General features: G+C 43.0%; 1 protein-coding gene across 2 annotated transcripts in view; it reads left to right on the top strand.

Annotated features, from left to right (window-relative positions):
* The first annotated feature begins 164 nt into the window (after positions 1–164).
* LOC119379317 (DDRGK domain-containing protein 1) overlaps positions 165–24635 on the top strand; it is a 39219-nt gene continuing 14748 nt past the window's right edge. Inside the window, exons 1-7 of one of the 2 annotated variants that reach the window (XM_037648596.2) lie at positions 165–411; positions 1809–1931; positions 2015–2133; positions 3077–3178; positions 11086–11205; positions 14239–14277; positions 17141–17197. In XM_037648596.2, the coding sequence (XP_037504524.1) occupies positions 321–411; positions 1809–1931; positions 2015–2133; positions 3077–3178; positions 11086–11205; positions 14239–14277; positions 17141–17197 (651 nt within the window). In that variant the 5' untranslated portion in view covers positions 165–320. Of the gene's footprint in view, positions 412–1808; positions 1937–2014; positions 2134–3076; positions 3179–11085; positions 11206–14238; positions 14278–17140; positions 17198–24635 lie in introns of both variants that reach the window. The other variant, XM_049411931.1, reaches the window with a different exon arrangement.

The following is a 24635-nucleotide window of genomic DNA, read 5'->3' as shown; positions in this document are numbered from 1 at the left end:
AGAAACATGTGCGTCGCACTTGGGTTAGGGTAATTTTATTCAGTTATCTCACACAAACTAGCTAGTCAAAACCGAAACTTAAAAAAATTAGTTAAAATTATCACATTATAGTTTTTTTATAATACGTACTCTGCGCAATTTCACCTGACTGCGGACCTTGTTTGTGGTGTCATCATGTCGCGCGGGTTGTGTGGCGGTTGTGGCCCGCGTTGTCTGCTATCCGTGTCCGTGCTGTGCTTCGGCTGTGATATGCTCTAGAGTTTCGAGGCATCTTAGCAATTCGTCGTTCTTGTGTAGTGCCTTGAAAGTCACCGCCCGAAATGTCTGATCTTATTATGATTTTGACGGGAGCTATCTCTCTGGTCACTATCATTCTCATCGGCTTGCTCGTTTGGAGGGGCAGCACGTCGAGTGAGTTTCTTTTTCACAACATAAGCACATTCCGATTTCCTGAACTTGTCGCGTTGTGTCGTGCCCCCACGCAAACGTTAACTGAGTGCTCTCTAGTGCGGGAGTAATGCGCTTCTACGTGTGTTATTGTGGTTTTCTTTGGAACCAGCTGTCGCCACTTACATCTGTCAGGTGCTGCTAATTGATTTTTTCGTTAGCTATTATCGCACGTGGCTGAATCTCGTGCTAAATATTCCTGCCAACCTTCCGAGGCGAGTTAACGTTTTTCAGGTCGCGTTCTTTTTCTTCCTGATCTCGATTAAAAGTAGATTTTGTGCTTAACAGAAACTGCACGTCGGATGAATTCACAGGAGCTCGACGTGTTTGCGTCTGACTCTTCAGGATTCTCCTGTTGCACAGTTGTTTTATTAACTCCGAATACTGTAGTACAGTTCAAAGCGCTTTAAGGTGCTCTGGTAAGGTGATACTTCTGGGATCAAGGAATTATACCCAGCCGAAAACAGACGAACACAGGAAACGGTGAAGGAGACAGGAAAGCGGTTCCTTCACCGTTTCCTGTGTTCGTCTGTTTTCGGCTGGGTATAATTCCTTGATGCAATGCACCAACTAGCCCAACAACGAGTTCTACTAGAACTTCTGCGATGGCTGACCGTATGGTATAATGAATCTTATTGGTTTCATTTTGCCATTCTGCTTAGTGTAAATGGTGGTGCATTGATAGCACGTTTTACAGCGACGCTGTACATGATTAGGCTGTGTCTGTGTGTGTGCAGAAACCCCTAGCACTGGCATGTGCCATAAAAATTGGGCAAACACCACTACTCACCATTGGTCGACTAAAAAGAAGTTCACAGGAAAAAACGTATGTGCCAAAAAGTGGGTGAACCCCACTACTCAACACTGGCCCACTAAAATTAAAAGGAACACGTGGGCAGGCGAACAACGTGCACGAAATTCCAAATGCATACGGCAAGCCAGACAAGACAACGCATGTCGCAAGATGTAGAATGTGAAAAAGACACATTGACCGCCGCTTTACAGACAACATACACTACAAGCATATTTTATGGTTTTCTTCATGCAAGAAACTGGCTCGGCAGACACCATCGTGATGACTGTTAGCATTCTGTTTGCAGTTTTCCCAGGACCAGTCATTTGGCAGTTTCCAAATTCCTTTATTTCATAGCCACTTCAGAAAAATATACCTGGGTGTGACAACTTGGGACTTGATTGCACTAACCATGGAGCTGTATTGTATATATCTACTGCACAAAATTTGATGGCAGTAAGGCTGGAATCTTATCTCCACATTTTGCATTTTTCTTCTTACTTGGGAAAACTGTAACATAGTATAAAAGGCAACAATCTGCTTGCGGAATTATTGTCTTGTTTTGTAGGTGACAAGGAACCACAGGTTCGTGCGGTACCTATCAACCGGGAAGGAGGTGCGCCTGCAGGAATACGGCGGCCACGGCGAAATGTACGGGCAAGGATGGGTGCTGGTCGGCAACTTAACGAGGGTAAGCTTAAGGCAACCAGAAGAAAAGCTGATGTGTATGAATGCGTTTTGAGTTCATTGTAATTTTCCTGCTATTTATAATAGACGATGATGATGAAGATGAAGAAATGCTGGAAGACATGGTAGCAATGCCTGAAGGAAAGATTGGAGCTAAGAAGCGCAAGAAGCTTGAAATGAAAGCTGAGAAACGGGCACAGCGAGAGGTGAGTTGTTAAACTACACATGTTAAGCATCCATTCTGCTCATGACCTCCACCTGAACAGTACAGTTCGGCAGGATTTTTCCTTGGGGGGTGCAAACCCGTGCTGCATCGCAGCTGGGGGAGGGGGCAAGAGCTGGCATATAGCTAGGGTGGGGGGCAAGTGCCAGTGTGGCTTGAGGGGGGCAAGTGCCCCTTTTGCACCCCCCTGCCTACGCCCATGACAGTAACCAATCTATTTTTCTGCAGAACTGAATTACATCTTCTGGGTACAGTGTTGGTTACTGATGTAAATATAAATAGCCCACTTATGTGTAACCAACCCTGCCATTTAAGCACAGGCAGTTAATTGTACTATGTTCTTTGCTTTACCTTGTGTCCCTTGCTTGTCCAGCACTGAACCATAACTGCTGGCATAGCATCCTCTGAACATAGCACCATTCAGCCATCGACATTCCTGTCCCTTCATATGTAAGGACAACACATAAAGCTTTTTCTGCGATTTACGGAAGCTGAACGGAAGTATATCTTTTGCTGTATTTAATGCTCATTTGCACTGCTGCCTAATCGTGTTGGTTTAATGCTCAGGCTCAGAGTTTAATTGTTTGCCTATCTATGCTTCAGAGCCTTCTGACCTGCTGTTTTGTGTCGGTTGTAGAACTTTAAATGTTCCAACTTTCCTAAGTGCTAAAAATGCAACAGAGTGCATAGTAAATGCCATAATGTCCTTCATGTAGCCATGTATTTTATTTATTTATTTATTTATTTATTTATTTATTTATTTGTTTGTTTGTTTATTTATAGTAATAAATACTTCTGTAGCCTGCAACCATTGTAGACACAAGCGACTAACAGATGATATGGTTTACGACACAGTCTTGGGTTACAGAAGCAGGAACATGGCAGTTGGATTGTAAACAAATGACATTTGTGCTTTTAATTTCTAGAGGGATTTGGAGGACCGGGAAGAGCGGCGCCAGAAGCAGGCACTTGATGAAGAGCGAAGAAAGCAGGAAGAGCAGCGAGAAAAGGAGCTTGAGGCTGAACGGGTGAGTAAGCTTAGTTCTTACGGGTCAACACATGTTACCCGAGATACTCTATAAATGAGGAACTTTGTTTTTTTAATAAGCATTAGGATTGCACTGCTATTACTGTAAAATAGACTTACAGTCAAGGAAACAAAGGAAAGCATAATGCATTTACAAATGTCCACTTTGGGCACAGCATTTACGTAAAGATAACACCTTCAAAATTCGAAGCACTAAAAAGAAATGAGATTTAAAGGTTTCACATGCATCTAGTCCAGCTCGGATACTTTGAGACAACTGTGAGTGGAACTGTGCATGAACAAAAATCAAACTGTGTCAGCGAGAAGATTTGTCAGCAAGAAGAAGGGAGCAAGATAGTATAATAATAATCCCTGGGGTTTAACGTCCCAAAACCATGATATGATTATGAGAGACGCCGTAGGGGAGGACTCTGAAAATTTCGATCACCTGGGGTTCTTTAACGTGCACCTAAATCTAAGTACACGGGCCTCAAGCATTTTTGCCTCCATCGAAAATGCGGCCGCCACGGCCGAGATTCAATCCCGCAACTTGCGGGTCAGCAGTCGAGCGCCATAACCACTAGACCACCGTGGCGGGTATCTGCAAGATAGAACTAGTATGTGTGTTTCTTGCAAAAGTAGTCAGCCAACATGTAGAGGTTCACTGGCTTAGGTTGGGAGGGGGGGGGTGCTGAGGGTTTTCAGCCCCCCCTAAATTTTTCAATTTTGCATGTGTATATATACCATAGCTCGGCGTACTCACTCACATTCATTTGAAAGGTGTGAGTATGAGTGAGTACCCATGAGTGTGAGTAGGCATGAGTATGAACATGAGTGAGTACAGGTGAGTGTAAGAACGTGAGTGAGTACAGGTGAGTGTGAGTAGGCGTGAGTATGAACGTGTATGAGTAGGCGTGAGTAAGAACGTGAGTGAGTACAGGTGAGTGTAAGTAGGCGTGAGTATGAACGTGTATGAGTAGGCGTGAGTAAGAACGTGAGTGAGTACAGGTGAGTGTGAGTAGGCATGAGTATGAATGTGAGTGAGTACTCATGAGTGTGAGCTGGCGTGAGTATGAACCACGGTGTAATTCTTACACCATGGTATGAACTTGAGTGAGTACAGGTGAGCACGAGTAGGCGTGAGTAGAACGTGAGTGAGTACTTATGAGTGTGAGTATGAACGTGAGTGAGTTCTCATGAATGTATGAACAAGTAAGTACAGGTAGTGTGAGTAGACGTATGAACATTAGTGAGTACTCATGAGTGTGTGTAGGCGTATGAACGTGAGTGAGTACTCATGAGTGTGAGTATGAACGTGAGTGAGTTGGCGTGAGTATGAATGTGAGAGAGTACTCGTGTGTTAGTACGAACGTGAGTGAGTGCTCATGAGTTTGAGTAGTCGTCAGCATGAACATGAGTAGTCATGAGTGTGATTAGACGTGAGTATGAACATGAGCGCTTATGAGTGGGAGAAGCGAGTATGAACGCGAGTGAGTACCTGCAAGTGTGAGTGGACGTGAGTATGAACGCGAATACGTTGAGTAGACGTGAGTGTGATCGTGAGTGCCAGGGGCGTAGCCAGAAATTTTTTTCGGAGGGGGTTCAACCATACTTTATGTATGTTTGTATGTGTGCGTGTATATATAGGCAAGCAAAATCGAAAAATTTGGGGGGGGGGGGTTGAACCCCCTCCCCCCCGGCTACACCCTGGTGAGTGCCTATGAGTGAAACCTGAATGTGAAAGTGAGTAAGTGACCATGAGTATACATTCAAGTGGATGGGTTCTTGAGTGTCAGTAGACGTAAGTATGACCATGAGTATCTATGAGTGTGAGAAGAGCGAGTATGAACATTAGTGTGCACCTATGAGTTTTAGTAAAGTTGAGCTCGAGTTTCAGTGAAAACAAAAACAAGTGAGTGCCTGAGTGTGAGTGATGGTCAGCAAATGTAATTAGGCATAATCACTAATGTGTGTGCCTTTGAGTGGTAGTCAACGTGAACTTGAATGTAGGTACCCATATGAGTGTGAGGAGTGTGTGTTGGGGGCTACTTGGTAAGACATATTATGTAAACTTAAACTGCGCTTAGGGCGAGACACTAGAGTAGAAGTAGACAGGACAAACGCAGACTAACGACTGATTTATTGAAATCACATAAACTTCCTTCCTGGAACAATGCGCGTGCGCAATAACAGTCATGACCGCGTGACGAAAGCACACTCCTCCACCAAGACCCCTATCTACACAAGAAAATCACCTATTTCGCACCTACAAGGAAATCACCTATTTTCTTGTAATTCCTGTCCGCAGTCCTGTCTGCTTCTACTCTGGTGTCTTCTCCTAAGCGCAGTTTAATATTACATAATATGAGTGTGAGTTGAGGTGGGTGTGAGGCGAGTGATGTAGCAGCAATAAATTTAAGAGACCCACAAAATGTGACACTCGGGTAACCCACTCAGACAATGTATTTCTTACTTTGGGCTCACTCGGACTCACTGACCAACACTTCACTCAGGCAAGCTCACTTGCACTCAGCATCATGAGCTTTTATCCTCAGCCGGAGTGAGTCAGGCTGAGACTCACCACGTTTTAATTTTTCTTGTGTAAACTCACTTGGACTCAAGCTCTCGAATATTCAGGTCTGTCGAGCCCACTAGAACTAAAAGCCGCCGCGGTGGCTTAGCAATTCAGTACTCAGCTGCTCACTTCAAAGACGTGGGTTCTTTCCCGGCCTCAGCGGTCTCATTTGGATGAAGGCAGAATGTTAGAGGCCCATGTACTGTGCGATTTGAATGCATGCTGAAGAACCCAAGGTAGTCGAAATTTTCTGGAGCCATCCACTACAGTGTATCTCATGTTCTGAGTCGCTTTGGAACATTAATTCCATTAAACCAACCTACCAGCTATAGTCTGACACAACTTAAGAAGCACGGAGAAGCCCCGTCCCCATGACCGAAGTGCGGAAGCCAATCGCCTCCACAACTAAAGAAACAATCCCGCTCATGCACATGGCAAAGTTCTCAGAAGGCGGGGGCACCTGCCGTCCGGCTCATGACGTCAGTCTGGAGTGTGCATCCCTTGATGCAGGTTTGTGTACATCCGCTTTTGAGGAGGAAGTGCTACGGACTTCTAAAGTTGGGTCCAACTATAGGACTAAACGTTCGAAGGTTGTGGGATCGATTCACGGCCCCAAAGGCCACATTTCGATTGAGGCAAAATGCTCGCGGCCCATGTACTTAGATTTAGGTGCATGTTAAAGAACCCCAGGTGAGATGGCGAGTTGGGCTAGTTGGTTTACGTTCATGCTTGGGAAATTAGGCTGAAGTGCAATGAAAAAAAATGTGGACATTAGAAGTGGACAGGACAGCACTTACAAGCGCTGTCCTGTCGTGTTCTTTTTTACTGTCCTTGTGAATACGAATAGACGTGAGTATGAGAGTGAGTGAGTAGGTGTAGGTGTGAGTGAACGTGAGTGAGCACCCGTGAGTGTGAGTAGATGTGAGTATGATCGTGAGTGAGTAGGTGTAAGTGTGAGTGAGCACCCATGAGTGTGAGTAGACGTGAGTATGAATGTGAGTGGATACCGGTGAGTGTGAGTTGATGTATGGGCAGAAGTGAGTACGAATAAGTGTGAGTTGGATGCGAGTATGAACGTGAGCGAGTCAATATGGGTGTGAGTTGATGGGAGTATGAATGTGAGTGAGTACATATGGGTGTGAGTACACGTGAGCATGAAAGTGAGTAAGTAGCTTGGAGTGTGAGTATACGTGAGTGTGAACGTGAGTGAGTACATGTGGGTGTGAGCTGATGTGAGTATGAACGTGTGTGAGTAGCTCGGAGCATGAGTACATGTGAGTATAAACATGAGTGAGTACATATGGGTGTGAGCACATGCGAGTATGAAAGTGAGTTAGTAGCTTGGAGTGTGAGTATACGTGAGTGTGAACGTGAGTGAGTGCGTGTGAGTATGAACATGAGTGAGTAGCTTGGAGTGTGAGTATGAACGTGGGTGAGTGCGAAGCCTTAAAAAAAATAGGGTGAGTGGGTATTCTCTTGTAGTGCCGACCTATGATATATACACACACACAAATGCACACACAAACCTGCCTAAAGGGTGGTTGGACCCTCCCCCCCCTCCCCCTGCCAAAAAAAAAAAAGTTCTGGCTGCACCCTTGTAGAGAATACTATTTTGTTATTTTTAACAGCGTTAATTTCCACATTTCTGATTTCTGATTTAGCTCACTGTTTTTTGAGATAGCTTGTGAAAGAGTGAATATAGTTCCCACACATCAAGTATTTCAAGCGTTCAAGAATGGAGTCAATTTTACTGTGCGACAAAAATGACAGGAAAGGAAATTTTGAGCTTCCTCATCTTTTCTGCTGCAGTCATTGATGCTGTAGATGCAGTAAGCATGACGGAGCTTTTCCAACAGATAAAATTTATGAGCACTTGAAAAGAATCCAGCAAGTTCTGCCAGTAGGTCTTGTTCAGAACTCTTGAACTGTGATGCTTACGACCAGCCATGGTTTTACAGTATTGTACTGTACAGTATTGTAGCTACAGTATTGCACTGCTGAGCGCAATGTCATAGAGTAACAATCATAAGGTAACATTGATTTGTTTGGTTCCTGGCCATGGTGGCTGCATTCCAATGTGGGCAAAATGCAAAAATGTCTGTGTACTTAAGTGTGTTTTAGAAAACCCTGGGGGTCACAGTTAACCCGGATCCCATACTACAGTGTTCCTTGTAATCTTATCGTGGTTTTGGCACTTGAAGGGGCCCTCCAACACTATTGAAGCTCCCATTTTTTACTTGCGAGTTGAGTAGACTGAAGGATAGAAAGAATGATGCAGCAATAGGAGCATGAGTCTAAAGTTATTCAGCATAGCGTAATAAAAATACAAAAAAAAAGATTATGCTCAACTCGATCTTCGTGGGGTCACGTGACCACACTTCACTTGCCACAGACATTGCAAGGGGCCGCCAATGGAATGAGCAGAAAGCATAGGGGAAGCTCACACACCATTGTTGCCTGTTCTGTCCAAGGTATTGTTGACGCCGTTCCCATAGTAACAAACAACCTGGTTCCTGACCACGCCATTTTGTTTGCACAATCAAACAGGTAAGGTTGTTAGAAATGAACTTGCCTGACTTGTCAGAATTTGAGCGGGCGCTGCTGCTTCAAAGTGAGGCTTTGCTCGCCATTCCTTACGACGACACTCCAAGACACTCCCTCCTGAGAAGGGAATTTGTGGAACAAGGGTGGTGAAGCACGGTTTCCCCTGCCTGTTGAGCATCCTGGAACTGCGCAGTTGTTTTGTGGGTTGTTCTGTACGGCCGCCCAAAGAACTACAAGGGGGCAGCGACATCGGTTCTGATTACTTGCACTATTTCAACAACAATCAAGAGCTCACCACACGTGCTAACGAGGCGGCTTGCAAATGTACACAAGCAAGAGAAGGGAAGCGAGCGAAGCACAAGCAAAAAGCCAGTGGTGAAGTGGCAGCTAGCGCCTCTATCGTGTTTTGTAGTTGTAGTGTTCTATGAAAAAGCACAGAAAGAAAAACAAAATCCAATAATAACCTCATTTTTGATGCCATGCCATGATCACCTCTAACATTACATTTATCCAATTATGGGCTGGTACTCTATGCCATCATTTCCACCAGCAATAGTTCTGGCGAGTGCCACTACACGCTGATGCGGTCGGCAGCAATGTAGTGACTTCATTGAGCAATTAAAATCTTAAATCAGTTGTGATCGGTGCTTTGACCTATGCTAAAATTATCCCTAGCCATCATTCGATGCAACCGACAAATAAAAAAATAGATGCTTCAAGTTGGTTGGAGGGCCCCTTTAAAACCCCAGCATTTAATTGATTTTTTAATTGTGGTGCTCAATACAGACACAAATTAGGGCTTGCTCTTCACATCTTGTTCTCAATTTTCAAGTTCCGAAATAAGCAACAATCCTTGGGAATATGGCCCTGCTGATGAAATTGAGCCTTCACGGGTTCCACCACTGAGGCAAGAAGTTTCAGCCAAGAAGCTTCAGCTTGATGATGTCTTCTCTAGCAGGAGCTAGACCAACTTCATAGACAAACTTCAAATCGTTTTTAAGAATAGCGTCCTTGTGTTCCTCAACAGCTTACTGTATCTCCTGTTCAAAAGAAGCTAACAGCCTTGTTTTAGAAAGTTAGTTATTTAGCTAAAGGCATTTTTCTATCTCTCTCTGGTGGAGAACAATCCATGACTGGGCTGAAAGCATAACCTGACAGGGGTACCTTGTGGCCTAGTGAAACATGGATCTAGGATTAGTACTCGTCAACCTTGCACAGCTTGATGTTCAGAGAGCAGCTTCACATCTGAAGATATGGTGCACTTGGTGTGTGTTTTGAACTGGTCACATTAAAGCTCTTGAGAAATTAGGGCTCATTAGCATAATTACTGGGTGAACATTGATACATTAAATATACAAAAATAAGGTAAAGTTTTGTGTCATTTACTACTTCTGTGAATTGGAAAACCAGTGTTGTTGACGGGGTTCTTTAGACTGTATGTGTTAATTATTATAGCACGGAGTGGTGTCCAGTTTTAAGAGAACGCCACTGCAACAAGTTATCTGTGTGATGCCACTAGAAAGAAATATGGCTTTGTTGTCATTCATTGCTGTGAGTGCTCTACATTTTTGGGGACCCACCACGGTAGATGGGCAGTCATGTCATTGTGCTGCTGAGCACACAGTCACAGGTTCAATTTCCGGCCGTGGTGGCTGTATTTTGATGTGGTAGAAATGCAATAATACTCATGTACTTGACCCTTTGTGGGTTTGCCTATATTTTTGACACAATAATATAAAAACCAGTTGTGGTATATTCATATAAGCTACAGAGAAATAGTATAAAACAAACTTCATCAAAATCAAGCCAGTAGTTTACTGAAATAAAGTGGGACATATGTGTCCCACTGTCTCATGAAGGCACCATCTCGAGATTGCATCAACAGGTATTTGGGATGAAACGGCCGAAGCAAGTGGCACAGAGCATTGCTTCTCAAGGTGTGCTGAGGAAAGTTGTGGGGATCTCATTCCAGCAGTAGAACACCACCTGCACCTGTGCCTCTTGTGAGCTGTCATAGCGCTGTGGTTTGTTCCTGTAAAGCTTACTCCACCGCATGCACCAACCATTTTTTTGTCCATTTGCCTGTCCTTGCTTTGGCTGTCGAAATTGTCGAATACAGCTGTTGTCCCTGAATATGTGCCTACTTTTCAAGAGGTATTTGATATCAAGAATAATATTTCCACGCACCAATACCCGCAATTACGCTGAGGAATGAGCGTGGCAATATCGCAGGGGATTGTTTCGATGCATTTATCGGTCAAGTTATTCCACAAATTTACAAAAACACGTGATGACTGGAAGCTAAAATCACCTCTCTGAAAAAGCAGAAAAAGAGGAAATTATCCGGTATTTTGATTGGTAGGTTCTTTCTATCTGTAGAAGAAGAAAATTCAGAAGCTATCATGAAAAATTGATCGAAATTCAACGTCACTGTAACACTACTTCCGCCCTTCGAAAGTGTGGTAAAGATTTTTCTTCGAGAATACGAAGACTTAGGTAAGATATGAGTGACTTATTGTTGAGCTAATTGCAATGGGTGATGTGGGAGAAAATTTTTCCTGCAGACGAAAAAGTGGGACGTATGTGTCCCACTGTCACACAAGGGTTAATACTCTTGAAATTTAACTGCACGTTAGAGGGCTCAGGTGGTCAAAATTGTTAAGAGTCCCTTCCTTATGTTGTGGTATTAGCATATAAAACCCCTGTGACTTTTTTTTTTTTTTTTTTTTGCATCTAGGGTATGCATGTAACCGGAGTTATCAAAAAGGGTACATTTGATTTTGTTTCAGGAAGCAGAAGAAAAGCGGCTAAAGGAGGAGAAGGAAAAACAGGAACTGGAGGAATATCTCAAGTTGAAGGAAGCATTCTCAGTTGAAGGAGAAGGATTTGATGCTGCAACTGAAGAAGAGGTACGTAACTAACGTCACCTGGGGGTTAGTTAGTGGGGGCATTTCCTTTCTTGGGCTCACAAGCGCTCTCGCTATGAATGCATCTCTGCAACAGTACTTGTGCACCACAGCAAGTCAGAAGAAAATGCAACTGGGAGAAAACAATAACCTCAACACTTTTTCCTACATCCATGCTCACTAATTACGTACTACAGTGGCACGCTAAGTTTTCAGCTGCATAGTTTTGATCCCACAGAATGCTTGAGTGGCTACATATAGGGTGTTCTTTTTAGACAATAAAGATTTTTTATATAAAGCCTATGGGAGGCTCCTGCCGTTTTCGTGCATGAACCCTACGTCGAGGCAGAAATACATTGCCCAAGTTGAAATGGCACTGTTGTGACTTATTAACAAAAATCACTCATTCCCTTTTTGATTATTGACTTCAGGTGTTTATATTAGAAAGTTGTAGTGCATGACGATATATGGCATACCCATATTTTTTTAGAAATCACAAAAGTTGCACGTAATTCGAGATATTCATCATCAAATTTTCAGGGCGATATCGAAACTGATCGCACCCGGCGTACACGAAACGCGACCACTCTGTTACGTCAGACCGGAACTACCCATGACAAGAAAGTGATGAAACGACAGAACCCTGGTAGTCACATAATTTTTATAAAAATCTGCATCACATAAAAAGAAACACCCTGTATAACAGCATATCGTCTTTAAGTTTATATGTGAGGGGTGTTTTGGCCTTTTTTCTGCATTTTTATTTCATTCTGGACTGGCAAAATGTTGCATATGACACAGCGTTTTGAACTGAGCCTTTTGAATATGGCAGGTCAAGGGAATCACACCTGTACTGGCAAAGGAAAGATCAATGTCACATTGTTTCTATGCACTTAGTATTAATAGATTTTGTGGGCATTCTTGCTACCCAAAACATGCAGCTATGTGCATTTTGTAAAACATTTAGACACTCTTTGCGCACATTGTGTGCAGTTTTCATTGATTGAGGTAAATGATAATGTAACTAAGGAACCCTCTATTTACGACTAAACCTTACAAAATATGGCATAAACTTTTTTATCAGTTAATAACTCGGAAACTGATCGTAACCTGCTTAATCGTAGGTGTTTCTAAGCAGTAGGAGCAGTGACAGAGACAAACAAAATTTTAGTCAGCGCCCAATTCAATCAGTAATAGGAAGTCTAGAGCTCTAAATGCTGAGTTATGAGGCTTGAAAAGTCAAACAATGTCAAATGAGTGATTATTGAATAAGTTATCAAAGGACCCCTGACACCAAAGTTACAAACTCGACATGTGTGTGTTGTTTGATTGTCCTGCGCACATGGGCACTTCTGACTGATTATTAGTGAGAAACATTGCCTTCAAAATATTTCAATTTGGTATTAAAGTAAGCATGACTGCTCATCTGAGTTGGCAGCACATCACAGCATCGCCACTTGTATGATGTAGGTCGGGGTCACCGTGTGACATTCTAAGGGTAAAGCGAGTATTGTCGTCGTCACAGACAAGCTTGTGGGGCGCACATATCATGACTGGCACCCAACCGGAGCTGTTTTTCCTCGCCCCCTTCGCTTTAAGTACCGTAGCAAGGAATTTCCTTTGCTTTTTCTGAGGGGGAACTCTTGACAGTCTAGACGGGACTTGACAGGCATATCATTTCGAAGAATGCGTCTGGTGCATCACACCTTAACTCATAGTACCAGCACTCACGTCATCTCATTCTTTCCCGCATGCTGGGCCCAATTTGAAAAAGTGCACTCTCAGTATCACCAAAGATTGAGCGCATGTGATCTTATGGCTCCACTGTGGTGGGGCGCTAGTTTCTTAATATTTAGGTGGGTGCTTTGAAGTGGCACCAAAATTGGTTATAATTAATGATAATAGCATTAATTACACAATGCATTAGAGCTTTTACGATTCAGTTTCTAGATTATCAGACACAAGGCTACTAATTAAAGCATAAAAGTCAGAAACAAAAATTTGGCTGTCAGGGGTCCTTTAACCCTTTGCAGTCCGTTGTCGGGCCCTGCCCGACAACGCAACACGGTCGCAGCGGTCTGTGATCGGGTACTGCTGGACAAGTTCTTTCGCAGTTGATTCACATGCGCATTTTCTCACATACATTATGTGTCATCTGTGAAAGAGTAAGTAAACTTCTTTTACTTGAGCTTTGCGTCACTTAGTTTTGGACCAGAACGAATGGAAGGTGGGAAAAGGTTTCGGACCGCAAAGGGTTAACTCTTTCACTGTTCGGTGTTTCTGGCCATGACACACCCCCAGTGTCGGCTTGGCTTCGGGAATATCAGGGAAGCTTGAAATAATCAACTTCTTGTGCACCCGGTTGAAGAGTTGTGCTCATGGAGTGTGCAGAACGTGACACGTCGAAAGGAAACAGTGTGAGTGAGAAATTGCCTTTCTCCCACATATTTTCAGTTTGCCATCATGCTTCTGGGATAATGACCCCCCATTTCAACACCAGTGTCTGATGTGGACACAGTGCTGGTGAAACCTGTGGTAGATCACAGAACAACCACAGCCGCACCCTTGCACCCGTAATCGCACGCACGCCACATAGTTGCTCAGCCCGAGAGAGTAGTGCGCACGGGGAGCGACCACAACCCCCAGCAAAAAAGAGTGGGCGCGGTCGCTCCGCACTCTTCAACATACGTACCAACATGTATGAGGCGAAAATACGAGCTTCTAGAAAAATTCGACAGGTGGCGTGACCAGTATAAACACGCCAGTTTTGTACTTCGATGTGATTTTTCAAACGCACAATAGAGAACGTATCGGTACGTCAATGACACTGTGGGGGGGGATGCAAAAACGTACCGATACATTACTGACAGCGAAAGGGTTTTAAAACACTCATTGACTGAATTGTAACACATAGCAGCAGATAAGCTAAGAATCAATAAAACAGCTTATTAGATGATAAACTTCAAATTGTTGCGGTTTTGCTTTTCAATAATAGTATTTCCTGCTGTTCTTGAGTGAAGTATTCTTTCTCTACAGGCTCAAAACAAGCTACAAGAATTTCTTGACCATATAAAGGTGGGAGAGTGCAGTTTGTTCTCTTTGCTAGTGCTGTTTTTGTTTTCTTGTCTGCTGAGTGCTTTTCATAATATTGCTTAAATACTATTTTGTTTAGCTTATAACAAAGAATTACTGCTTGCATTATGCCAACTAAGCTAAATCTGGCAGCATGTGACATTGCAAAACTCATATGAGCCAACTGGCAAAGCATGAAACTTGCTGCACTGCCACGATAGTTGGCCACTGTGCTTCTGCTGTCAGCTCCTGGTATTCCCACACCCTGTCGCTACTGCATGAAAACTACAAATGAACTGGTGCACATGTTCAACCACAGTTTTGTATTCTGCTCTCACGTTCTTGGAAATCACTTAATTTACAGCAACACTGTTAACGCCTTAGTTCATACTGTAATGTTAATCATGTGGGCACGATTGTCAAGGTTTTATGTTTTTGTTGTTCACAAGCATGCGCTTGTGTACAGAGAAGGACGTTGTATAAAATTAGTTTAGTGGTGCTTTGGCATGATGCTCACAAAATGCTGATAAGCGAAGCGAACACCTAGGACATCAGAGTAGTACACAAAGCTGCAAGCTGTTTGACTTGGCCATCTGGTTCTAGATTTAAATATGAAGTCAGACATAATATACATAACTTTGATACTCTAGCAAGGTGGTCTCAAACTCGCTTCAGCTAGCGCACCACAGTCATGAAACAGTCTCCCGATGGGCTGGGATGATGAAGAAGGTTGGAGTGAGGGAGGGGGAGGGTGCAGTTTGGGCAAAATGTCAGCTACCGTTGCCATTCGAAAGAAGGCCTTTTCCATATCTGCTATATGGGTCAGTTTTGAAGGGGATTCAGCATCAGGTTTCGAGAAACATATCAATATTGATATCCAGAATGACTGAAATCTGGACACCAATTCTGAAAGATAGAGTTTTTGTTCTACGGTTGTGTTTTAACTCATGGTGAGTCATGGGATGCCTCATGAGAAGGATGCTTGAGATCAGTCATGTCTGATTAATAAACTGAAATAAAAAATATTAATAAACAAACTGAAACTGTGGCTCATTAACATACTTATAGAGAAATTTTTTTTAATGGGATGAGGACAGTCATGTGGGGGTGGGGCCATTAACGAAAGGTCCAGCATGCACACCGCATGTTTGAGACCCCTGCTTTAGCACAATTTGAAGCAAATGAGCATTATTATACAACGAGACACAGAGTATTGCAAAGTTGTCATGCCGTTTGAGTACTGCCATAGAATGCTTGTGTTATTCTTTACCATCGTTAAAGGGCCCCTCACCAGGTTTGACAATTTTGAGCTGACGATCACAATGCATGCACTGGGTGTTCACGATTACGTCTGCCAAAATTTGCAACGTTACGCGCTGCCTAAATGGGTCAAATTTCAAGCTGAACGCTGCTTGCCCTTCTCGCGGCCGCGTGCCCAGGAAATGAGGGGATGAAGTACACGGTGGAATGGCCCTACGTAGATGGTAGTGCTGTGACGTCGCTCCTCTACATAGACTGTGCTCTGACGTTGCCAATAGTAGCACATAACACTACGATAATTATTTGACACGACGTGTAGTTTGTGTAATTTGTTGCTTGAATGGATGAATAAAACTTGAGAGCAGGAATAAAACACACAAACAGAATGTGTGCGTTTTCTTTTTTAATTTTTACAGTGAATCGCATCGAGATTCAAGACTAGTCTACCTCCGTTTCACACGCGTTCGTGTTCTCACGCTTTGGGCATCGTGCAGACGCCACCCTTTACAACGAAACTAATTTTCTACCGCGTTCCAGCGCTCATTAGGCTCATTTATCCTCCCGTGTCTAACTAGATGTACATGCGGCACACTGCTAGTCTTGCGTCTGTACAAATGTTGCAGCTTTCATGCTCAGTAATAGGTTCAAAGCCAAGTGATGGGCAAGTGCGCATTCGCCATAACTTGCAGAGATGAAGCGCAAAGAACGCCGCCACAACACCGCTCGCGTCTCGGGGGCTCGGGCTGGTTCGGGCACGTCATGCGCTCGTGACATTTTGTGCGCATGACGTGTTCATGCGTATGCGTTATATGATCCTCCTGCTCGCGTGTCGAAGAGGGCAGGGAAGGGATTTGGCTTGCGAAGGTTACACGGGGCGAGCGGCAAGGGTTAGCAGCTCACCTCTTCGCATCATGGTTTCACGCCGCTACAAATTATTGTTTTTCTCAGCTTCTAACGGACCGATTAGAAAAATTCTTGTGGCATAATGCTCTTTATTGGGCTCGCAACAACTTCGAATGTCTAACTAAAATTCCCTATGTCGCCTAGTGAGGGGCTCTTTAAACTGTCTTCAGTCTATTAATTTTGATTTATTTATTTGTTCCTCTGCTAAATCTAGATCTGTGTTTGTAGAAGAAAATTGATTTCACATATCCTAGCGTCTTTTTTCTTTTCTTTTTTTTTTTACTTATGTGTTGCACTTCTATTCTGCATTGGTCATATGTTTTAATTTCTTTATTAGCTCTTTTTTCATTGCTGTTGCCCACAGGCCAATCATTACGTGGTGCTGCGGACTACTCAAGCCACCTATCGCCCTTTTTTTCGTCGTCCTCCATCTGTGGAATTGTGCATGGTGTTAATGGTTATGGGTTAACGAAGTTAATCATTATTACAAATGTACTTTGGCTCCTTTGTCAAATTCATTATAGTAAGGTTTTATGATGCCTTCATGATGGCCCCTTTACCATTGTGATATGATGCTACATTGTTCAAGCTAATCGGGTCTCTTCACTACTGTTATTACTCTTACAGGTTACTTTTGTTGTGGACTATGCAGCCTGCTGCAAATATGTGACTAATTCATCTTAGGTACCATTCACTGTTTCAGAAAGAAAAGGTTGTCATTCTTGAAGATCTAGCTGCAAAGTTTCAGTTGAAAACTCAGGTGAGTGGTTAGCTTCAGTTTGTTTGTTTCTGTTCCTGCATTGAAACTGTAACTTTTAGTAGATATGGCAAATTGCATGGCTTCCAGTACTTGCATCGCACTCTTGTAACTTCCACCAGCATTATTAGCAATTTGTTGCATGCTGGATAGTCAAGTGCATTATCTACTTGTGCACCATCATGATACTGTTAAAATATTTTCTTTCTTGGTGCTCTGAAGAATGCACATGCTAAAAAATAAAAAGTCAATGTTTCGCCGCAAGGGCGAAGCAATGAATGCGATAGCAAGAAATTAATGCTATACGAAGTGAGGCTCGCCAATGGATACTCTCAGTTTGAACAGCGTTCCTGTTGCAAAGGCGGTCGAAGCAGCGAAGGAAACTAGCGTGCTTCAACTGTCGAGCTGTGACACTTGATAGTTCGCGCTCATCTTCTGTTTGTTCGTTTAGCGGCGTCCCTTCAGCTGGAGTGACTTTCGTACGCTCGGTAACATGAGCGCGGACATCACGGTGAAAGCGTGAAACATTCCTCCTCCCCTCACCGCGAGAAAACCGCGCGAGCGGACAACGGAAGGGCAATGTTCTCGCTGCGCAAATATAAGAAGCGAGCGAGCTCGACGACGACTTTAAATGCGCCCGTCGTGCTGCTAGCGCCATCTCGCTGGTAATGAAGAAACGCTTATTATCGCCTGCCGTCTCTGAGTCCGTCCAGCGGTAAAGGGTATGTATATAACGCTCGCCGTTAGCTACGTGGAGGATCTGCGTTTCGTGGCGTAGTGGATAGCGCCACTCGCTGCGGAGCAAGAGGTCCCTGGTTCGATTCTGCGCTTCGGAAGCATTTTTTCTGAATTATTATTCTTTGGGGCTTTTATATATATATACATACTTATACATATACGGTGCATGACGGCGACGGGGACGGACATTTTCCAGCCGAGACTGTCCATATAATTGCTATCGCAATAATAATAAAAGAATGAATGCACGTCGGAATCCAGCACAGTAAGTTGCATAATGCCTGCTGAATTTACAAAGGCATTTCTTTCAGCTGCAGTGAGAAAAATATATTGCTAGATTGCTTGCACTATGATTAAATGTTTGCTGGTGATTAATTAATGGTGAAATTGAATATTATACCTGTTACAAATATTTCTTTTTCTTGTAATCACATGAAATGTGAGCAGCAGTGAGCTATTATGACTTTTAATTAAGAGCTGGCAATCGTTGATTTGTTATATCAGAATGCACCACACATATACCTAAAGGAGACGGGTATCTAGGAGAATTGAAGTCCTATCACCTATCATATAATACTTATGTAAGAGCTGTATGCATAAATTACGACCTAAATATTTCAGAAAAAAAATTATTTGTATATAGGTAGCACTTTCTTTTTCAAATGGGTACTGATACCAATTTTTGAAGCTTTGTTTACCAAGCTATACAAATCTCCTGTATACAGAGACTGCTCTAAGTGTGACGGTCAGGAAATGGTGATAAGATATTTTAGTTTGACGTTAAAGTCAATTTTCACATAGCAGACCTACTGACATCAACACTAGCGTGCTGTCATGCTAAAGTATCAGTTCTGGTGACTTCACACATTAGCATGGCTATTTGTGACGGTATCAGGCGTCAAAACATAAAAAATGGCGAGAGGCGTGTGTACTGTGCAATGTTAGTGCACACAGTAAAAGAACACCAGATGGTTTAAATTTCCAAAGCCCTCCACTATTGTGTGCCTCATAACTATATTGTGGTTTTGGCATGTCAAACCCAAGATATTATTATTACAAAATAGCTACTTGTGCATTGCCAACGGAGCCACATAGCAGAGTGGCCGTGAAAACACGATATCTTGCACGAGCACGTGACAAGAAGCTCAAACCATGTTGTGGTGTCTGGGTGCAGTACGAGCCAAAACTAGCTTTTAAAAACATGTTGTAATTAATTTTTCAGGCCGCACTCATGCTTACCAGTACATTTTCTTGGCTCTTGCAGGCTAGGCCTTTCATTTGACGCAAAATATATGACAGCTGAAAATTTTCATGCCAGTACCCCTTTAAATACCTTGTCTATCGTGGCCGTGCAGCACCTCTGCACAATTTCAACCTTCGTACACAGGTGCATTGAAGGGCCCCTAAAGCACCCAGAGGTGACAATTTAGTTGTGGTGCTGCCGTTGTGCACGAGTCTACAACGAACATGTAGTCGTGAGAATTTTTCGAAATGGTGCCATAATAGTGGAGTTACGCGCGTTTGATGATCCAAAAGAGGCCCTCACTCAGTTCGCTCTTTCCTTCGCCGTACTTTATTGACTTGCCTCTCCTCTTGGCTCAGTGTTCCTTCTCAACGTGCGAGGAGAAAGAGTGGCGAGCACCGATAGCTGCAAGCAGGCAAACAGGTTCTTTTTGTGGATGACATGAGCAGACAACAATGTTGATGTCACGGCGAACACCGAGGTGCTGAGGATTACCGAAAAGCCCGGAGAGGAGAAGGGATTGTTTCTTGGAATTTGTGGGGTGCCCTTGGCTTGTTATGCTGCCACGTTTGTCACTGTTGATCGTGACAGCATTCTAAATTCAATGCACGCGTTTACTTGAAATGTTAAAAAATTATCGGAGGTGGTCTAGGGACCCTTCCACACTTTTGTGACCATGCCTATTCCCATCGGTAGTATGTCATCGATGACTTCAAGTTCAAGTTTTGACGCTCTCCGGATGGCTAATGTCATTTAAAAGGCAGCATTTTATCAGTTGCGCTTTTGAGTTTCTTTTTTTTCCGCTGTGGGGGGATTTTCGAAGCTCCTTAGCAGTCGGGGAGGTGAGCGCTCGTGGTTTTGGTTATGACATCGACATCGCTCGCGGGTGCTCCACGAAAACACGAATTTCGACATTTCCGATGAATCTGAGCGTCAATCTCTGGATGATGGTAGCAGCACAGACATGGAAGACGACTTCGATTCGTCAGACTTGAGTATGGACGGCAATAGTGCATCAGACCGCCCCGGTACATGAGCAGGTATCCGCGAGTAAGATTTGCTCTCTCCTCGGGCCGTTTTGTCGCTGCCGCGTGTTGATGTACACATATCTGGTGCGTACTGAAGGTCACAGCTCTTATCTGCAAGGTGTCAACTTCGTTCGGGCGGGAGCATTTGGCACCAGCTGCAGAAAGAGCGGAGTTCTCTCCGCGAAGACGGTGCGGAGTGGACCTTGACCTAGCGCTCCGGAATGCCACATGGCGGCTTCTTCGTGTTGTTTTTCACCGTAGAAGTCGTCAGAGAAATATGCAACCACACAAATAAGTATGGGTGGATGCATATTTTCGAAAAGCCAATGCACAGTGAGAGGGACGGATCCTGGAGGGAGGTCACTGAAGAAGAGATGCACATGTTCGTCAGACTTCTAGTGTACAAAGGAATCGTCCAAGTCCCGTGCCTGCATTGCTATTGGAGTCAACAACACATATTTCCAGGTCTTCTTCCACCGTCAATGATGCCACGGCAAAAGTTCAAGGTGTTGCTTGCCTTCTTGAGTGTCTCTCATCCGGAGAAGATGACTGTCGCATCCCACAAGAAGTTTCACCACGTGTCTTCTCTACCGCAACACATGAATGATTCATCCGCGCTATTTTTCCAACCACGTCTGAACCTTTTTGTGGATGAGAAAATGATGAAATCTAAAGGTCAGTCTGGTATTCGGCAGTACGTGAGGGACAAAGTGGTCAAATGGGGGATACAAATTATAGATTTTGGCAGATTCGGAAACGGGGTACACTGTTCGTTTCAATGTATACACGGGAATGCACCTCAGGGCAGGGTTGCCAGGTTTGGCTACCTTTATAGGCTGGTGGCGGCAGAAAAAATGCCTTGGCTACTTGGCTACTTTTTGGCTACTTTCTTGTTCCCTCGATTTGAATCAAATTGTCAATATTTGGCGACGACACAGCCGCTGCTGTTCGAGTATGCAGTGTCAAAACATGGCAGCTAAGGCACGTTTCCAGCTCCCAAAATCCGGCTCTCTCACGATGCAATGCTGCATGCGCCATTCCCCTTATCTATTAATTGGCAGTGAACAGGGCAAAATAAAGCGATCTGTTTCCTGGGCATTCTGCACTCATTGATGTTAGAAATTGAATATTTGACAAACTGCTTATGTCATTTTTTAGGACTTGGTACGAAATGCAACTCAGGAATAATAACTGCTCGAACTTCGTCATCATTCGGGAAATGATTCTGGAGATGTCTACAATTTATGCTTCTTATTATATCAGCAACTGTGATCTTAAGCACAGTCATGCCGTACTCATTTTATTGTTGCCACAAGGCTGTTACTTGTACTCTTCTTAAGAAAACTCACGCAAGATGCGCGAAGGCAGTGTCACTAGAGAGTTTTAAAATAAGGTTCGTAGCGTTTGTGTTGCTTCAGTGGGTATGCTATATTAGAAATGCTAGCATATGAGGTATGCACAGGGGCAATAAACTTTAACACAAGGCTTTGCGTACGCTATGTGAGTGGGTATTTTTGCAACAGCACAAGAAACTTCGTTATCCTGCACGAAGTGATTGCTAAAGCCAGAAATTTATGCGTGAATCTCAGAAATTCTGATTTTGAAATGTTGATGCGATACTTATTTAGATTTCCAGCCAAAGGCTTTTGCGTTCAGTAATTAAATAAAAACGCTGAAATCGTTTTCACAAACACGTGGCTACTTTTGGCTACATTTACTGCCCTTGGCTCATGATGGCTACTTTTTGGCTAGTTTTTCCAATTTTCTGGCTATTTTTTTGTCTTTTTGACCTGGCAACCCCGCCTCAGGGTGCCTAGCACCAATCACAAAAAATTGAAAAATACCAGAAACTGCAAACTATTCAATGAAGAAAGGAAAGTTGAGGAACAAAAATGTTTTCTGCGAAACGTATGCAGCCAACCTTTGTTTCACCACGTCGAGAAACCGCTTCGCCCGGTGGCACGATAGGCATTAGCGCTTTTATTTTTGTATGTATGCAAATAACTTTTGTACTTAGAGAGCTTATATTTGCAGTATTATTCTATAAGGGCTTTGTGTTCAAAACATATATTTCGATTTTTTTTTATGTTTACCCTGTGCATAGTAACGATGATGTTTTTATGATTATTTTTTCTTTGTTACATTTTTCTTTGTTTTGATCATTTTTTTATAATATTCGAAATATATCTTGTTTGAAATTAATACTGTTAGAAAGACCAATTCTTCTTCTATCATTTGATACCCTACATTTTAGCATCAATTAATTTCTGTGGCAAGAAAAAAAATATTTCCTGGACTACCAAAAACAACAGGTTTTTCGCGGTCACGAAAGTGTTAAAGCATGATGCAAGAATAGTTCACTTTTTTTTCACATTTGAATGTACCTCATTTTGGTTGTGAATTGCAGTTGACATTAGTTTGGCTAGAATTGGTTCACGAAATTTGTTTCTCAGTGCGAAATTTGTTTCAGTTTGTGCAAAGCTGTGTGTATGCACCACTGCACTTGTGGGAACTTTTGCAGTTAATGCATATCTTGACACTTGCATGCTGCCATAAAGTACACGACTGTTGCACAGTAGCATTCTGTTAATGTTCTGTGTAGAAACCTTGGCAGTTTCTCATTGTGCATATGATGCATTCTTTAATAGGGGCCCTGTTTTTTCGTCTGCCTTCTGTAGCACTGGAGCAAGTGTAGTGTTGAATACTGAGATGAATGCAAAAAGGATCATCAAAATTGGTGCATGGGAACTGAAGTTATTAAATAAGTCTTCAAATTTCAAGACACCAGCAGATGAGAAAAAGACGTTCTCTTTTGCATTTCATTCTGCTGTTGACGTCAGTGGCTGGTTCCAATCACTGCGCGCCTGTTAAAGAGACATACTGGAAGTCTCGCCTCATAGTGGCCATTGCGCAGCGCATCTAGCATCATTTTCTAGTTGTTTTCAGAATTTGATAGTATTTAAAAAGAGAAATGCTTTTGTACCTGAAGAAGCATTTTCAGCTCACAATAGTGTGGCCTTGCTAGTACTATATGAGCACTGCATGCAACTTGTTGTGCCAAGCCAGTCAAAACGCTTAGGCATGTCACTACCACGTGATGAAAGGTCAATAAATTGGAAAGAACTTTGCTTTCGGCATTGCCACTTGCGCAACGATATCGGTGCATTCCAGAATAGGAGAAGTGATGAAAATGACATGTTTAATTTGGGTCGCAGGGTCCCATAGGTATACATGTTCAAGGACAGCTTCACCTTTGAACAGCACGGTATCAGCTCAGTGCTTAAGCTTATTGGTTTTCTTTTAGGTTGTTTATTCAGTCATTGACTAAGCACTAGCAAAACTTGTATCCTGGCACCTTATATCATCATTTATTTACCCTTAAAGGCCCTTTTCAGGGTATTACATTAGGGGGGGGGGGACAAAAGCATCAATAACAGCATGGTCATTATTACATAAGGGGGGACAAGCGCATCAATAACAGCGTGATCATTGTTATGCAATGCTAGGAAATAAAAAATATATATATATATATATATGTTGTGCATGCAGGGTGTTTTTTTTTAGACATACAGATTTTTTTATGAAAATTCACTGACAGTAAGCCTTTTGCCATTTTCGCACACGAACTCTATGTCGAGGTGGAAAAATTTTGCCGCAGTTGAAATGACAGTGTTGCCACTAATTAAGAAAAACTCGTTAATTAACTGTTTAATTATTGACTTGAGGGCAGGTGTTTATATTAGAAAGTTGTAGCACGTGCCAATTTATGGCACACCCATTTTTTTAGAAATAATGAAAGTTCCATGTAGTTTGCGATATTCATCATCGAATTTCAAGGGTGAAATCGAAACTGATCGCGCCCGGTGTGCACAAAGTGCGGCAGAACACCGGGACGACACGTGACAAGGAAGTGACGAAATTCGAATGAAGACACGTAGGAGCAGATACTGGCCAGAAAAATCAGCAAGCATTCTGAAATACACAAGTAGACAGCTTAGTGTTTGTGTGTGATGGGTGGTGCTTATGTGTTTCTTTCTTAAACTATAAAGAGGCACGAATAACTATTTTGCATGTCTGCAAGAATAAACGCCGAAGTGCCAGCCCATGAGTTTTATGTTTACCAGACAAAGAAAAGGTTGAATCGCGGTTTTCTTGTGCACAGTTCGAAAGAAACGGATAAGCACCAAACACTACGCACGAAAATAAGGCAATGCGCGGGCACAAGTAAGATGACTTGCAGCTTTTCACAAAAACATATGGCCGCGACGCACCTTCATTCAAATTTCATTGCTCCCTTGTGACGAGCAGTTCCGGTCTGATGTAACAGAGCGGTCGCGCTTCGTGCGCGCTTTGCGCGATCAGTTTCGATTTCGCCCATGGAATTCAATGACGAATATCTTGCACTACGTTCAACTTTTGGGATTTATAAAAA

The sequence above is a fragment of the Rhipicephalus sanguineus genome, chromosome 1 (assembly GCF_013339695.2).
Source record: "Rhipicephalus sanguineus isolate Rsan-2018 chromosome 1, BIME_Rsan_1.4, whole genome shotgun sequence".
NCBI lineage: Eukaryota > Metazoa > Arthropoda > Arachnida > Ixodida > Ixodidae > Rhipicephalus > Rhipicephalus sanguineus.
Note: the sequence above shows the minus strand (reverse complement) of the source record. Positions and strands in the feature narration are given on the sequence as shown.